General features: G+C 37.5%; 2 protein-coding genes across 2 annotated transcripts in view; one reads left to right on the top strand and one right to left on the bottom strand.

Annotated features, from left to right (window-relative positions):
- The window catches only part of TEX15 (testis expressed 15, meiosis and synapsis associated), a 78,654-nt gene that overhangs the window by 20,219 nt on the left and 41,286 nt on the right, over positions 1-17,149 (top strand). The window contains 1 exon segment of the mRNA XM_027122776.1: positions 14,703-14,853. Within this exon segment, the coding sequence (XP_026978577.1) occupies positions 14,715-14,853 (139 nt within the window). The 5' untranslated portion in view covers positions 14,703-14,714.
- Positions 1,463-2,509, bottom strand: LOC113628838 (tetraspanin-6-like). The gene is made up of 2 exons (XM_027122775.1): positions 2,339-2,509; positions 1,463-2,191 (listed from the first exon to the last, which is right to left on the bottom strand). The coding sequence occupies exons 1-2, from the start codon at positions 2,465-2,467 to the stop codon at positions 1,730-1,732; spliced, it is 591 nt and encodes a 196-aa protein (XP_026978576.1). The 5' UTR covers positions 2,468-2,509; the 3' UTR covers positions 1,463-1,729.

The following is a 17,149-nucleotide window of genomic DNA, read 5'->3' as shown; positions in this document are numbered from 1 at the left end:
CTGCTGTCATATTTCCACTCTTACAAATTATTCAGTTTTGCATGTTTTTTTAAAGTTTATATAAATGGAATCATATTTTAATCTTTTGCAACTTGATTTGGCATTCTGTTTCATATGGTTGGGGTTCACTCATTTTCATTCATGTGTTGTATGTCCTGGTATATATACTACAGCTTATTTATCTGCTGGTTGGTGATAGACATTTCAGTTAGTTGTTCAGTGACAGTGCTGCTTGGAAGATTACTTGCCTTTAGGAATGCATGTGCAAGAGCATCTCTAGGGCAGTGGTTCTTAGAGATTTTGGTTAGAATCTGCTGTTTCCACCCTAACTTAATCAGTACCATAGATTTCCTACTGATTTGGAATACCAATAATAGCATCTTAAAAAGCATGGGGTTTTCTGGTCTTTTTCGTGACCACGGTGTTCCATTGTTTATTATTGAGTCAGTTGCACAGTTTCAAGTTGCCTATTATTCATGATCCCGTCTTTCTTATTAATAGAATCTGGATTTGAGTGGTAGTGTACCTAGCTAATTATAATTGCTGTAACTATTAAATAAATTTTAATATTTAATAGCGCCAGTTTTCCTCCTCTAATTATTTCTCAGAATTTCATTCTGTTTTTTTCTTCCATATGACCTTTAATATTATTTTTGTCAACTTCGAGATTGAATCAACTTTAAAGGCTTAATAGGGGAAGATTTTTGCATATTCAATATAATACATACTTCTCAAAGATAAAGTGCATATTATGCTTTTAAGCAAAACTTTTATAACCCTCAGAGTTTTGTGTGTGTGTGTGGTTTTTTTTTTTTTTTTTTGCGGTACGCGGGCCTCTCACTGCCGTGGCCTCTCCCGCTGTGGAGCAGGGGCTCCGGACACACAGGCTCAGCGGCCATGGCTCACGGGCCCAGCCGCTTTGCGGCATGTGGGATCTTCCCAGACCGGGGCACGAACCCGGGTCCCCTGCATCGGCAGGCGGACGCTCAACCACTGCGCCACCAGGGAAGCCCCAGCCCAGTCCATTTTTAAGTTTATTCTTAGGTATGTTATATTTTTTGTTGCTATGGGGAGGGAGTGAAGGGAGTCTTCACTAATAGTGAAGGAAGTCTTTTCAATTTTTAAGAGGATATACATTTACAAAGATAAAAATGAAAAGGTAATAAAGACAGAAAGTGATAAATCTCCCTCCTCCCCATTTCTAAATCATCTAATGTTCCTTTCTCCACAGGCAACTATTTCTTTTGGATAATTTATGCACATTTAACCAAGCACTCTTATATTTCTATTTTTATTATGGAAAATGCAAACATACCTGAGAATAAAATACTGCAATGTGCCTGTTTTTAAGCTTCAGCAGTTACAAACTATATATGTTTTAAGCAAATTCAGATACCATATTATCTCTACCTTTGTTTCCTGTGGGTGTGTATTAAACCAACTTCATTTATTTATTTATTTATTTTTTTGCTTCATTTACAATTTACTAAGCTCTTCCAGTGTTTCAGAGTGACATGGGGATTTCAACTATCTAACATGAATGGGACAAAAGGTGGACTTCGAACATATCAAGCAAATGTCTTGATCGAATCAGACTACTGGTATAGTTTTTCAATCTATCTGTAATAAATGTCGGTCTTCCATCCAGGCGATCTTGTAATTCACAGGGTTGGGGGTGGGGATGTTAATATCCTTAAAGTTGGAGAGGAACAGGCCCGTGTTATGCTGGTTACACTATCTCATACTGGTTATTTGTTATGGCACGAGAGAGGCAGTAGGCTAGAAAGATTCCAATCAGCTGGAAGCAAGCAACTCCAAAAGAAATTCCCGCAACAACTCCCATTTCTGATTCTATAATGGTCATCACCTTTATAAAACAACCTTCATTGTTTACTTTATCTGCATCTCTCTGAGGAGAACAACCTTCAAGTTTACAGCAGCTCTTGGGAAATCCTTTTTCTGAGTAATAATTAGTATCCTTCCAATCTCTATAGTCGGTGACACCACAACAACGCAACGTAGTTTGAATCTTGTCTACTGCATCGCTTCTATAATCTCCCGTAGTGTTATATTGCTTTAAAGCTTTCTCATAATTATTCTTAAAACTGTTCTTAATCTCATGTCTGAAAACAAATCCTACGATGGCAGCGACCAGTTCAACCAAAAAAATAAGAGTCAGAAACATTGCATACAGTTTTAGCATCCATGCAGAAGCTCGGCAGGTAGCAAAACAGCCGAAGGTGCCCAAAAGAATAATGACAGTGCCAGTACCAATGAGCACGAAGGGGACATTGGTGGCCTTTTCATTTAAAAGGGAAAAATAATTCTCTAGGCTCACCTTGCCCCAAATGCCAACAGCAAGAAGGATAACACCAGTGATCCAGAAGATGAATGTGTAGATCAAGAGGACGCTCTTGAAACAAGTGATGACCGGTTTGGTCTGCAGCCTCCGAGACGGGGACGCCATGACTAGCCCAAGACCCTGCCCCGCCGCGCCAGGCGATCGGAACAGAGTCAACTTCATTTATTTTAAATCAACTTACTGAGAATGCAGCCTAAGGAAAAAACATGAACGATATGAATTAGGAGTTAAGATATATGAAGAATAAAGGTAGAAGTTTGAACATAGTTAACTAAAAGTCCTGTTCTGAGGAAATAGAACAATGCCACAGCAATAGTCAAAGTTGCTGAGGATTTCATATAACTGTCAAAGATACGAAACCTTGGATACAAAAAGTCCATCAAATAGTTAGACTAGGGCTTCCCTGGTGGTGCAGTGGGTTGAGAATCCGCCTGCCGATGCAGGGGACACGGGTTCGTGCCCCGGTCCGGGAAGATCCCACACGCCGCGGAGCGGCTGGGCCCGTGAGCCATGGCTGCTGAACCTGCGCGTCTGGAGCCTGTGCTCCGCAACGGGAGAGACCGCGGCAGTGAGAGGCCCGCGTATCGCAAAAAAAAAAAAAAAGAGTTAGACTAAAACATCATTATGAAAATGCAAAACACCAAAGAGAAGAATTTAAAAGATGCCAGATAAAAAGATTGCCCATAAGTGAATGACAGGCAATTTCATTGACAAGAGCAGTGAAGGACAGTTAGTAGTGGGATAACGTTTTCAGAGTATTGAGAGAAAATAGCAGGCAGCCTAGAATTTTATACCCAGGAAAATTTAACCTGTTGTAACATGCTGTAAGCATGTCTACCAAAAAACATTTATCACTCAATTGCAGAAGATTTAAAACATTCCCTTAAAAAATTTTAAATCAAGGGAAAAAAACAATGATGCCTGCCATTATCACATATTTGACATATGTTAGAATTCCTAGCCAGCAAGATAAGGCAAGCACAAGAACTAAATGGTATAAGAAATGGAAAGGAAGAAACACAACTGTAAGTCATTATTATATTGTCCTTCATTATTCATAGAGTATATAGTTGTTAATGGAGAGAAATTATTAGAATTAGTAGGCACTTAACAAGGTGGATAGTTCATATGCAGGAATCAGTTTCACTGAAAGTCGGTTTGCCTCATTGTTGAATGCATTCAATCTGATGCCAAACTGCCTGGCTTTGAATTCCAGATTCAACACTTTCTAGCTTTGTGTCCTGGGGCACATTATTTAACTTCCCTGTACTTGTTTTTCTAATTTAAAAATAAGGGTATCTCATAGGGATATAATGAGGATTAAATGGATCAGTCAATATCTAAAGCACTTAGATAACTGGTAGCTAGTAAGTGTTATAGATAAATGTTATCCTTTGCTATTTATCATCAACACCATTTAAAACATATTAGCAGTGAATAAAATGTAAATCTGAAAAATACATGACATGGTACACAGTGTAGTAATTTAAAAATTATAAAGTATCTTGGAATAAATTCTTTAAAATGTGTAAAACCCGCATGGAAAAAATTGTAAAACTTTGTTGAAAGATATTAGTGATGAATAAGTGGAGAGATATCATGTTCACAGATAGGAAGACTAATATAACAATGTCATTCCTCCTAAAATTGATCATCGGGGACTTCCCTAGTGGTCCAGTGGTAAAGAATCCACCTTCCAGTGCAGTGGGTGCGGGTTCAATCCCTGGTTGGGGAGCTAAGGTCCCCCATGCCTCGGGGCCAAAAAACCAAAACATAAAAACAGAAGCAATATTGTAAAATTGATCATCGGTAGGTTCAATGAAATTCTAATTAAAACCTAAACAAGATTCCTTATTAGACAAGCTCATTTTAAAATGTGTTTTTAAGAGCAAAAATGCTTCAGAAGAACAAGATTTGTTTTTTTTTCTTTTGGCCATGCCCCGACATATATCAAGATTTATTATGGTATGGTGTTGGTGCAGGATACACCAACCAGTAGAACAGAACAGAGTAGAACAGAACAGAGACCATAGAATTCCTGTGTATATAGAAAGTTGATTTTTCTCAGAGATGGCATTATAGATAAATAGGGAAAGGAAAAATTGTTCTAATCAATGCTAGTACAGTTTGATAGTCATAAGAAAAACTGAGCCCTACTTTCTTACCTTAGACAAAAATGAATTTCAATCAGATTAAAGACTTAAAGGCAAAACTATAAAACTTTTAGAAGAGACTATAGGAGATTATCTTAATGACCTTAGGGATAATTATTTCTTTTTTTTAATTTTTATTTTTTTATTGACGTATAGTTGATTAACAGTATTTCAGATGTGCAGCAAAGTGATTCAGTTACACATATATATCTGTTCTTTTTCAGATTCTTTTCCATTATAGGTTATTACAAGATACTGAATGTAGTTCCCTGTGCTATATACAGTAGGGCCTTGTTGTTTATTTTATATATAGTAGTCTGTGTCTGTTAATCCCAGATTCCAAATTTATCCTTACCCCCCTTTTCCCCTTTGGTAACCATAAGTTTGTTTTCTACACCTGTGAGTCTATTTCTGTTTTGTAAATAAGTTCATTTGTATCATTTTTTAAGATTCCACATATAAATGATATTATATGATATTTGTCTTTCTCTCTCTGACTTCACTTAATATGATAATCTCTAGGTCCATCCATGTTGCTGCAAATGGCATTTACTTCATTCTTTTTTATGACTTTTTTTATGAGTAGTATTCCATTATGGTATATATTTATACCACATCTTCTTTATCCATTCATCTGTCAGTGTACGTTTAGGTTGCTTCCATGTCTTGGCTATTGTAAATAGTGCTGCTATGAACATTGGGGTACATGTACATGCGAGTTAGAGTTTTCTCCAGATATATGCCCAGTGATGGGATTGCTGGATCATATGGTAACCCTATTTTTAGTTTTTTAAGGAGCTTCCATACTGTTCTCCATAATGACCACCAATTTCATTCCCACCAGCAGTGTAGGACTGTTCCCTTTTCTCCACACCCTCTCCAGCACTTATTGTTTGTAGACTTTTTGATGATGGCCATTCTGACCAGTGTGATGTGATACCTAATTATGGTTTTGATTTGCATTTCTCTAATAATTACAATGTTGAGCATCTTTTCATGAGCCTATTAGTCATCTGTGTGTCTTCTTTGGAGAAATGTCTGTTAAGGTCTTCTGCCCATTTTTTTTTTTAACATCTTTATTGGGGTATAATTGCTTTACAATGCTGTGTTAGTTTCTGCTTTATAACAAAGTGAATCAGTTATACATATACATATGTTCCCATATCTCTTCCCTCTTGCATCTCCCTCCTGCCCATTTTTTGATTGGGTTGTTTGTTTTTTGATAATGAGCTGTGTGAATTGTTTGTATATTTTGGAAATTAATCCCTTGTCGGTCACATCATTTGCAAATATTTTCTTCCATTCGGTAGGTTGTCTTTTCTTTTTGTTTATGGTTTCCTCTGCTGTGCGAAAGTTTTTAAGATTAATTAGTTCCCATTTGTTTATTTTTGTTTCCATTACTCTAGGAGATGGATCCATAAAAATATTGCTGTGATTTTATGTCAAAGAGTGTCTTGCCTATGTTTTCCTCTAGGAGTTTTATAGTATCTGGTCTTAAATTTAGGTCTTTAATCCATTTTGAGTTTATTTTTGTAAATGGTGGTAGAAAATGTTTTAATTCATTCTTTTAAGTGTAGCTGTTTAGTTTTTCCAGCACCACTTATTGAAGAGACCATCTTTTCTCCATTGTATATTCTTGCCTCCTTTATCGTACATTAATTGACCACAGGTGCATGGGTTTATTTCTGGGCTTTCTATACTGTTCCATTGATTTCTGTGTCTATTTTTGTGACAGTACCATACTGTTTTGATTACTGTAGCCTTGTCATAGAGCCTGAAGTTGGGGAGCAGTCCTCCAGCTTCATTCTTCCTTCTCAAGATTGTTTTGGCTATTCGGGGTCTTTTGTGTTTCCATACAAATTAAAATTTTTTTTGTTCCAGTTCTGTGAAAAATGCCATTGTTAATTTGATAGGGATTGTGTTGAATCTGTAGATTGCCTTGGGTAGTATGGTCATTTTAACAACATTGAGTCATCTAATCCAAAAACGTGGTATATCTTTCCATCTGTTTGTGTGGTCTTACAGTTTCCTTCATCAGCATCTTATAGTTTTCGGAGTACAGATCCTTTGCCTCCTTAGGTAGGTTTATTCCTAGGTGTTTTATTCTTTTCGATGTAGTGGTAAATGGAATTGTTTCCTTAATTTCTCTTTCTGATATTTCATTCATAGTGTATAAAATTACAGCAGATTTCTGTATATTAATTTTGTATCCTGAAACTTTACCGAATTCATTGATGAGCTCTAGTAGTTTTCTGGTGGTGCCTTTAGGGTTTTCTATGTATAGTAGCATGTCATTTGCAAACAGTGACAGTTTTACTTCTTCCTTTCCGATTTGGATTCCTTTTATTTCCTTTTCCTCCAGTTGCTGTGGCTAGGACTTCCAAAACTGTGCTGAATAAAAGTGGCAAGAGTGGGCATCCTTGTCTTGTTCCTGATCTTAGAGGGAGTGCTTTCAGCTTTTCACCGTTGTGTATGATGTTAGTGGTCTTTGTTTTGTTTCTGGCCACACTGTGTGGCCAAACCTGCGCCCCCTGCAGTGGAAGCGCAGATTCTTAATCACGGGAACACTGGGGAAGTCCCTGATGTTAGTGGTCTTGATGTGGTTCCTTCTTTATGTCTTCAGCTGTAGAAGATCTTTTCTGGTAGGTTCCAGTCTTTTTTTTATTGATGGTTGTTCTGCAGATAGTTGTGATTTTGGTGTGCTCATGAGAGGAGGTGAACTCAGGGTCTTTTTACTCCACCATCTTGGCTACTTTTGATAATTATTTCTCAAAGTTGGTCGAAAGTGAAAAAGAAAGCACCAAATATAAAGGAAAATTTCGACTACATTAAAAAATTAACTTTTTCTCTTCAAAAAGTGAAAAGGCAAGTTTAAAAAACATAGGGGAAATTATTTGCAACAAGTATAATTGGTGAAGAGTTAGTATCTCAAAGATTCCTTACAGATACATTAAATAGAATAAACAGCTTTATAGAAAAGTGGGGGACTCCCCTGGTGGTCCAGTGGTTAAGAATCTACCTTCCAACGCAGAGGAGTCGTGTGTGATTCCTGGTCAGGGAACTAAGATTCCACATGCAGTGGGTGCGGAGCAACTAAGCCCATGCACCGCAGCTACTGAGCCTACATGCCACAACTACAGAGCCCATGTGCTGTGGAGCCCGCGTGCCACAGCTAGAGAGCCTGTGCAATGCAACTGCTGAGCCCATGTGCTCTGGAGCCCACATGCCACAGCTAGAGAGAAGCCCACGCGCTGCAACAAAAGATCCCACGTGCCAGCAACTAAGACCTGACTCAGCCTAAATAAATAAATAAAAGGAAGGAAATTTTTTTTTAAGTGGGAAAAAACTTAATCAGGCATTTCACAAAGGTGAAAACACAAATGACCAATAAATACACCCAGTAGAAGATCAGTCTCATAAAAAACCAGAGAAGTGCAAACTAACCACAGTGAGATATTTGCATCAGATTGACAAAAATTAAAGTTTGCAAGTATCACGTGTCAGCGAGGGTATATATACTCCTGGTGATAGTATAAAAATCCAGTATACTAAAATATTCAGAAAGTAGACAACACAAAAATTAAAGTTTTGCTATGGGAGGAAAATTGCATCAACAAAATTAAAATACAGAAATGTTGCAACACTTATGACAGGCAAAAACTAATTTTTGTGTATATAGAGTCCTTATAAATCATTAACTGAAGACCATTTTAACAAAAAAAGCGAGAAAAGGATTGGAACAAGTGATTCACAGAAAAACAGGATGACTCAGTCTCGCTAATAATGAAAGAAATGCAAATTAAAAACACAAAGTTTTATTTTTATTTACAAAGATTAGTTTGAAAAAATACTAAAAGAAAATTTAAGAGGATATTTTTAAATTTATCTTATAAAAATGAAAATTAATTAAAACAATAATAAAGGTCAGGTTAAAACAGATGGGTTGCTAAGAGACTAAGAGAACACCACCTGAGAAGCAGCTGTAAAATCAGGATTATGACGTCACAGAAGTCAGGGCAGTATTTCAAGTCAGCGTAGTGTTTCAGGAAGAGATCGGTCACAAGTTTCAAAGATAGAGAGGCCAAGTAAGTTATGAGCCAGAAATGTACTATCTGGATGAGAGACTCACGTGGAAATCATTGGTAACAAAGATTGCTGTTTAGGTAGAGTAATGAAGGTGGAAATCACAGTAGATTGAGGAGGAAGTAGGAGGTGATATAGATAAGGGCAAATCTGTCTGACCCTGGCAAGTTTTGTGTGTTTCGCTTTTTACTTCATCGGGTGAGTATGTTTAAATGCTGTAGGGCTGGATACAGAGAAGCAAAGTGGGTAGGAATGAAATTCAGAATATGGTGGAGAGATAATTGAGACAATGGGAGTATAGAAGAAAAAGCTGCAAAGTGGAAATCATAAGACCTAGTTTGGGCTTCCCTGGTGGTGCAGTGGTTGAGAATCTGCCTGCCAATGCAGGGGACACGGGTTCGAGCCCTGGTCTGGGAAGATCCCACATGCCGCGGAGCAACTAGGCCCGTGAGCCATGGCTGCTGAACCTGCGCGTCTGGAGCCTGTGCTCCGCAACAAGAGAGGCCGCGATAGTGAGAGACCCGCGTACCGCGATGAAGAGTGGCCCCCACTTGCCGCAACTAGAGAAAGCCCTCGCACAGAAATGAAGACCCAACACAGCCAAAAATAAATAAATAAATTTTTTTTTTAAAAAAAGATTAACTTAAGACATTTTAAAAAAAGACCTAGTTTTTATTGTTCCAATTCTTTGATACTTAGTTATTTCATTTATAACAGGGGTTGGCAAACTTCTGTAAAAGGCTAGATGGTAAATATTTCAGTCTTTGTGCACCGTAGGGTCTCTGTCATATTTACTCAGCTATGCTATTCTAATAGGAAAGCAGCCATAGACAGATAGGTAAATGAATGAGTGTGGCTATAGTCTAGTAAAACTTACTACAGACACTTAAATTTGAATTTCATATAATTTTTCAAGTGACATGAAATATTATTCCTTTTTTTTTTTAAAGTCATTTAGCTGTGGGCCCTACAAAAACTAGTAATGGGCTGGATTTGACCCATAGGCTATAGTTTGCCAACCCCTGATCTATGAAGTGAAAAGTTGGACTAAAATATATTTCATTTTGACATCATATTGTCTTAATTGGGGGATTCTTTTTTTTTTAATTTTGCCTTTTTTTAACATCTTTATTGGAGTATAATTGCTTTACAATGTTGTGTTAGTTTCTGCTGTATAACAAAGTGAATCAGCTATATTCATATGTATATCCCCATATCCCCTTCCTCTTGCGTCTCCCTCACACCCACACCATCCCACCCCTCTAGGTCATCACAAAGTACTGAGCTGATCTCCCTGTGCTGTGCAGCTGCTTCCCACTAGCTATTTTATATTTGGTAGAGTATATATGTCAGTGTTACTCTCTCATTTCATCCCAGCTTACCCTTCCCCCTCCCTGTGTCCTCAAGTCCATTCTCTACGTCTGTGTCTTTATTCCTGTCCTGCCCCTAGGTTCATAAGAACCGTTTTTTTTTTTTGGTTCCATATATATATGTTTGCATACAGTATTTGTTTTTCTCTTTCTGACTTAAGTTCACTCTGTATGACAGACTGTAGCTCCATCCACCTCACTACAAATAGCTCAATTTCGTTTCTTTTTATGGCTGAGTAATATTCCATTGTATGTATGTGCCACATCTTCTTTATCCATTCATCTGTCAATGGACACTTAGGTTGCTTCCATGTCCTGACTATTGTAAATAGTGCTACAATGAACATTGTGGTACATGACTCTTTTTGAATTATGGTTTTCTCAGGGTATATGCCCAGTAGTGGGATTGCTGGGTCATATGGTAGTTCTATTTTTATTAACTGGGGGATTCTTGACTTAATCTCATTAAATGTGTATGTAGTTTATCATATGTATGATATGATTTAACCTTTTTTTTGTTTTTTGCGGTACGCGGGCCTCTCACTGTTGTGGCCTTTTCCATTGCGGAGCACAGGCTCCGGATGCGCAGGCTCAGCGGCCATGGCTCACGGGCCTAGCCGCTCCGCGGCATGTGGGATCTTCCCAGACCGGGGCACGAACCCGTGTCCCCTGCATCGGCAGGCGGACTCTCAACCACTGCGCCACCAGGGAAGCCCTGATTTAACCTTTTATCAGAAGTAATTCTTACTCTTAACCATTTAGAATTCTGCTGAAGAACTTAGAATTTATGTGTTTGTGACTCAGGTTTCAAGAACATTATTTATTCGTCATTTATTTATTCATCAGGAACTCTTTCCTGAGATTACTGGAAGAGGGATGATCTTTGCCATATCTGCATATCACCATTAGAATAGTGTCTTTAATATTTTATAATAGACTTATTTTTAACTTAAGTATATTTTGGGATGGAAAATAAGTAGAAAATCTGTATTATTTGGAACAAATCAAAGGTAATTGTAAAAATAAAACAGAACAGTGTCATTTGCCAGAAAATCCTGAAACTGAGTCATTGTTTTTGTTAAAAAGAGATTAGCAAACTTTTAGAGATGTTAAAGGTAAGTTAACAACAAACTGATGAATGTGGAAGTTTGAACGGGAACTGAAAAAGAAACTTTCTCATGCTTCATGTAGCTACAGTCATCTTGAGTTGCGTTATACTAGGAAACCTTTTCATAACTGATAGCAGTTGAGTCTTATTAAAGAAACTCTAGGGCTCTCTAAGTTGTTCAATTGAAACACCAAGTTCTGTAAAGTTTGGTTTTTTTTGTTTGTTTGTTTGTTTTTTTGCGGTACGCGGGCCTCTCACTGTTGTGGCCTCTCCCGTTGCGGAGCACAGGCTCTGGACGCGCAGGCTCAGCAGCCATGGCTCACATGCCTAGCCGCTCCACGGCATGTGGGATCTTCCTGGACTGGGGCACGAACCCGTGTCCCCTGCATCGGCAGGCAGACTCTCAACCACTGCGCCACCAGGGAAGCCCAAGATTTTTTGATAGTAAGCGGGTAAAAGATTTTGCAGGTTTATTTAGTAATCTCTAATCCATAACCAGTGGTCTCAAGCATTCAGGTCCTTAATTTTTAATGATAGTTTTAGGAAACTCAGTACAAATATTCTTTTAAGATAAACTTTAAGAGGTTTAAGTCTTTAGACTGGCTATTTGACATAAAAGGGATTTATTCCTTTGCTGCTAACTTGCCTCTGAAGAATGTATTAGCATTCATAATGCAAGCAGAGTAATGCACTGCAAAGGAAGTTAGTGACATGTTGATTAACTGAGGTTAATTGGTTAATTGCAGATCGAGAATTAGAACCAATATCACTTGACTTCTAACCTAGTTATCTTTACAATACTGCTTCTGGACAAACTCTGTAAGTTGGGTCCACATTATAGGCTTCAGGATATCACTAACAGTTCATAGTGTGCAGTTGTTTTTTACCGGCTTCTGCAATCATGTGACGTATGGATACTGTTAGTCTCAGAGAAGTTAGATATTTTGCCTAACAGCATAGTTAATTAATAGTAGAACCAAAATTTGAATCATTATGATCTTTTACCTAAAATTCATTCTTCATCTGTTATTTGGGTCTAAGCTTTCTCTTACAAGCTTAGACTCATTCTGTCACTCCCAGAAATTCCCAAGCCCTTTTCCTTTCCCCTTTAGTTTTTTAGTTCCTTTATACCTTTTACTTCTTGTCTTCTGCCCTTATGAGTACCTCCAGGACACTGTTAAAAGGAAGCAGAGATAGTGGTATCCTTGTTTTATTCTAAATTTAAAAGGTAGTGCATCAGACATTTACCAGTTTGCTATAAATTTTCGGCAGATACCTGTCATCAAGTTATGAATGTTTCCTTTACTAAGACTATTTTTTAAATTATAAGTGAATTTAGAATTTGAGTAGGTGCTTTTTCTTCATCTGTTGTGATAGTCACTTGATTTTTTCTCCTTTAATAGGTTTATGTAGTAAATGAAGTATACCCATTTCCTGTTATTAAATCTCTCTTGCATTTCTGGGATGTACTTGGCTTATTTATGATATAGTAATATCGTTTTCATTTTTAGAATCAATTTGTAACTACTAATTTAACTTCCTTTTAGTAGTAATAGGATGATGCATTATTTTAATTTCTTCTTGAATCAACTTTAGTAAATTTTTTCCTGGAATTTATTATTTTGTGTAATCTTTAAATGTATTGACTTATAGTTGTTCATAATATACGTGCTCTTAGGACCTATATGAATAGATGTTTTAGTTGTTGGGGAAGCTTTCTGTTTTTGGTTTCTTTGTTTGATCTTTAGTTCATTCATCCGTTTTGGTATCTGTTAAGGACCTACTAAGTTCAGTGTCCTGTGTATTAACTATTCTTGAAGCTTTTAGTATTGATTTTTCTCTTTACTGTCACCTAGAATAATCCAGGACCCCATAGCACAGCCACAGAATGAACTCCCTGGATTCAAACTTTGTGATTTCATTTTTATACATAGAAAAATAAATAATATATATAAATACATAGATAATGGTTATAGGACTATTGTATATATTTTGCAATATATAACATATATTTTTGCACATATATATAAAAATAAATAACATAAATAAGTGGTTCTGGGACTGTGATCTATAAGCGTGAAGAAATATATAAATTTGTTACCACTTTAATGTGGCTGATTTGTTTGGACTGAAGTAAAAGGGGTATTATTCCTACCTGAAAGATTATACTTGAAAACTTGCTGGGTACAACTTACTTAATGAAGGACATTGAATACATTGTTCCCTGAATATTCATCTTTCATCAGACGATTTTTAACATAGCTACTTTGTGGCTAAGTATTGCACTGAGGAACAAAATGAGTCAATTTCAGAAGTCTTTATTAGTAAATTCTACTAGAGAAACATTTTTTAAGGAACCATATAGCTGAAATATCACCCATCTTACTGTAGTTAAAGAAAATACTGATTGTCACAGCACAAGACTCTTCAAGTATAAAGTATATTTAACTGATGGCTGTATACCTTTGCGTGCAATAGGTATAGAACATGATGAATTGAAGAGTTTTTTGTAATAAAAGTTATTCTAAGTAAATTTTTCTCCCTTTTCCACCTTATTAAACTTCCACATGAACATGGCAGTCTTGACAAATATCTCTGGAGCTAGTATATGTTAAGGGTATTCTTGTTAGTAGGCTACACCACTAGTGTCTGTCCACGTGACTGGATGAGAGAAAGGCTGATTTTCTTCTCTTTCTAGAGGTCTTGGTTGGTTCCCTGTTCTGATCCATGTTTGATTGCAAGATCACCTTTCATAAAGGGTGAAGGAGTGGGGATTGTGGGGAATAATCCTTTGTGAACCTTCACTAGAATCTTTTCCTTTGTGACCCTTATGTAGAATTTTGGCACCTCTTAATTTGGATTGTGATCTAATGCTTGAACTAAGCAGTTGATAGGTATCAGGAGGCCCAGGAAACATATTATGAAGTGGTATGAAAAATATATCTTTGCATATATTTCTCTGTGTGTGGGCACCATAGCTTTCCTTTGATATCCAGTATGAGTTCTACTGGAAAGGTTAATCAATGTGTGTGTATGTTTGGGGAAAAGGGTTGAAAGGAGGAGGAAGGAAAAGGAATATGTTACTAGTAGTATAACAATATATGATGTCTTAAACCATTGGTAGTAATACTGTGGAGCAATAGCCAGTGAGTGATAGTGACTGTTTTAGGCTATCAGTTGTAGGGATAGCCATGCAGTAGTTGGTTTAAAACTTTCATAAGTTTCTCCCAAAGCCAAAGATTCTAATTTAGAGAATATCATTCAATTCACAGAAGTGTATAGGAAAAACACTTTAAAAAATAGATACTTGGCAAGAGCTTAACCAAATGTTAACAGAAATTGTTGTTTGGATGTTATTAAGCTTTTCGGAAACACACAGGCTTTAAATTGCAAGGAAAATGTATATTAGAAACTACAAAATAAATATTTTATATTGTATAAAACCCAAAATTGTTAATTCATTTTCTCTTTTGGGTAACCTGCCAAATTGAGATTGAAATCTGTTGTGAGTGTGACCAAAAATATATCTTTATTCGATTTCATGTAATAACTTTTAAATAGTTTTACTGCCATTGCCTCTTATGTATTTATTGACCTTTTGTTTAATAACTTTGGGTTGATTTTAGGCCACCAGCAAAATGGAAATGAAAAAGACTGCTAAATACAAGATGCCATGGAAAATGAACTCAACTACTGAACCTTTATTTGTTACTGGTATAGATGTCAATCCCTTGAAAAAATTCACCATTCCCAAGATCAGGAGGACAGCTGAGAAAGGTAATATTTCTATGGAAGATGGGATTATTTCATAACTGTTACTACATTTCTCTGATTCTTAGTTTATGCTCGTCTTCTTTTTTTGTGTGTGTGTGTGTTACGCGGGCCTCTCACTGTTGTGGCCTCTCCCGTTGAGGAGCACAGGCTCCGGATGCACAGGCTCAGTGGCCATGGCTCACGGGCCCAGCTGCTCCGCGGCATGTGGGAACTTCCCAGACTGGGGCACGAACCCGTGTCCCCTGCATCGGCAGGCAGACTCTCAACCACTGCGCCACCAGGGAAGCCCTCGTCTTCTATTTTGACTCTACATAAAATTAGGTTAAGTCAGGCTTTTAATTCCTTAAATACACATGTACTTTTGGTTCCACACAAAATAAAATAGACACATGTCTCCTATCCCTCCCACTAAGTACACCTAAAAACACTGGACGTCATACATAAAACAAACATAAGAAGACTTTGAATGGTGGAGAGAAGAAGTTGGATCAGTGTGGGACCCTGGGAGTTACGGAGTGTTGTAGCATTAAGTTCTCTGGATTTTCTGTTTGTTTCCTCCACATCTCAGATTGGGTGACCACAACCCAGGAATGCCAACTTTTACAGACACAAAAAGCCCTAAGAAAAGTGTTCTGTCTTGCCAGGGACTGGGAATGGGGTATCCTAGAATGACAGAAACCTGTTTGACAGTGAACATGCTATTCCTGCAAAACACTAGGGGGAATAAAAAGAAATAGGCCCTACACCTTTGTCAGCAGAGGCTAAGTGGAGGGCCTAGACTTCCACCTCTGCCTCTCCCCTTCCACCTGTGCCTCTCCCCTTCTTGGAACTTCATATGTTCCTTTCTCTGCTATCCCGTGCCCCTTCAGTGTCAGTGGGTTTCTACTCTTGCCTTGTGGTGATGAGTTGCCCCTTCTCAGTGGGAGTAGAGTCAGTGAAGGCCAAGTGGGGAGCCTAGACTCTGTCACACACACCAGTAATAAAGCATCTGTTCCCCTCCCACAGTGTCAGTGGAGGCTGAGTCAGGAGCATGGACCTGCACCCCTTTCTCATGGTAACAAGACAGCCCTCCCCCCGCCCAACAAGGGTGTCCATGGAGACCTTGTAGAGAGCCAGGACGTCCTGGTGGTAAAGAGTCAGAGTCTTCCCCACCCCCAGCCTTTCCCTACTGGCACAGTCCCTTGCTGGCTTAGTTTTAGTAGAGGCTTGTTAAACCACAAGATTGAATATGATCTAGAGTCTCTTAACAATACCCCAAATGACCAAGATATTTAAAAAAATCACTCATCATACCAACAACCAGTAAAATCCCAACTCAAATGAGAAAAGATGAATCAACAGATGCCAACATCACGATAAAACAGATGTTGGAATTATCTGACAAGGCTTTTAAAACAGCCATCGTAATGATGTTTCAACAGGCAATTACAAACACTCTTGAAACAAATGTAAAAATGGAAAATCTCAACAAAGAAATGGAAAATGTAATAAAGAATTAAGTAGAAGTTTTGGAACTGAAAAAATACAATAATTAAAATAAAAAAACTGATTGGATGGGTTCCAGAGAAGAATCAAGAAGACTTTGGAAAGAAGCAGTGGATTTGAAGATATAATAACAGAAATTACCCAGCCTAAACAACAGAGAACACATCAAATTAACCGAGCCTCAGGAACCTGTGGAATAATAATAGAAGACCTAATGTCTTTGTCCTCAGAGCCCCAAAAGTAGAAGAGAGCATAGAGCTGAAAGAGTATTTGAATAAATACTGGCTGAAAATTCCCCAAACTTGGCAAAAGACATAGACCTGTACAATCAAAAGGTTGAATAAACCCTAAACACGATAAACCCAGAGAAGTCTATGACAAGGCACATCATAATCAAACTTCTGAAAACTAAGAAGAGAAAAAATCTTGAAAGCAACTAAATGTTACTTATAGGGGAAAAAATTGAATGACAGGAGATTGCTCATTAGAAACCATGGAGCCCAGAGGAAGTGGCACAACATTTTTTAAGTGCAGAAAGAAAAGAACTGTCCCCAGAAAAAATATTCTTCAGGAATAGAACTGAAGTAGACATTCTCAGATGAAGTAAAACTAAGAATTTTTTATTGGTAGATCTTAGTTTAGAATGGCTAAACAAAGTTCTCAAAATAGAAAATGACAAAAGAAAGACGGTGGGAACATTTGTAATGACGGAAGAACGACGGAGAGTAAAAATATAGGGAAATACAATAGACAGTCCTCCTCTTGAGTTTTTTTTTTTTTTTTTTTTTTTTTTTTTTTTTTTTTCGCGGGGCTC

Source organism: Aethalodelphis obliquidens, unplaced genomic scaffold (assembly GCF_003676395.1).
Source record: "Aethalodelphis obliquidens isolate GAN/ISIS:26980383/991018 unplaced genomic scaffold, ASM367639v1 scaffold25, whole genome shotgun sequence".
Classification (NCBI taxonomy): Eukaryota; Metazoa; Chordata; class Mammalia; order Artiodactyla; family Delphinidae; genus Aethalodelphis; species Aethalodelphis obliquidens.
Note: the sequence above shows the minus strand (reverse complement) of the source record. Positions and strands in the feature narration are given on the sequence as shown.

Coding starts and splice junctions, on each gene's coding strand:
- LOC113628838 (XM_027122775.1), bottom strand. CDS start 2,467: ATGGCGTCCCCGTCTCGGAGGCTGCAGACCAAACCGGTCATCACTTGT. Junction 2,192..2,338: donor CTGTTGGCATTTGGGGCAAG/GTGAGCCTAGAG, acceptor ATGCTAAAACTG/TATGCAATGTTTCTGACTCT.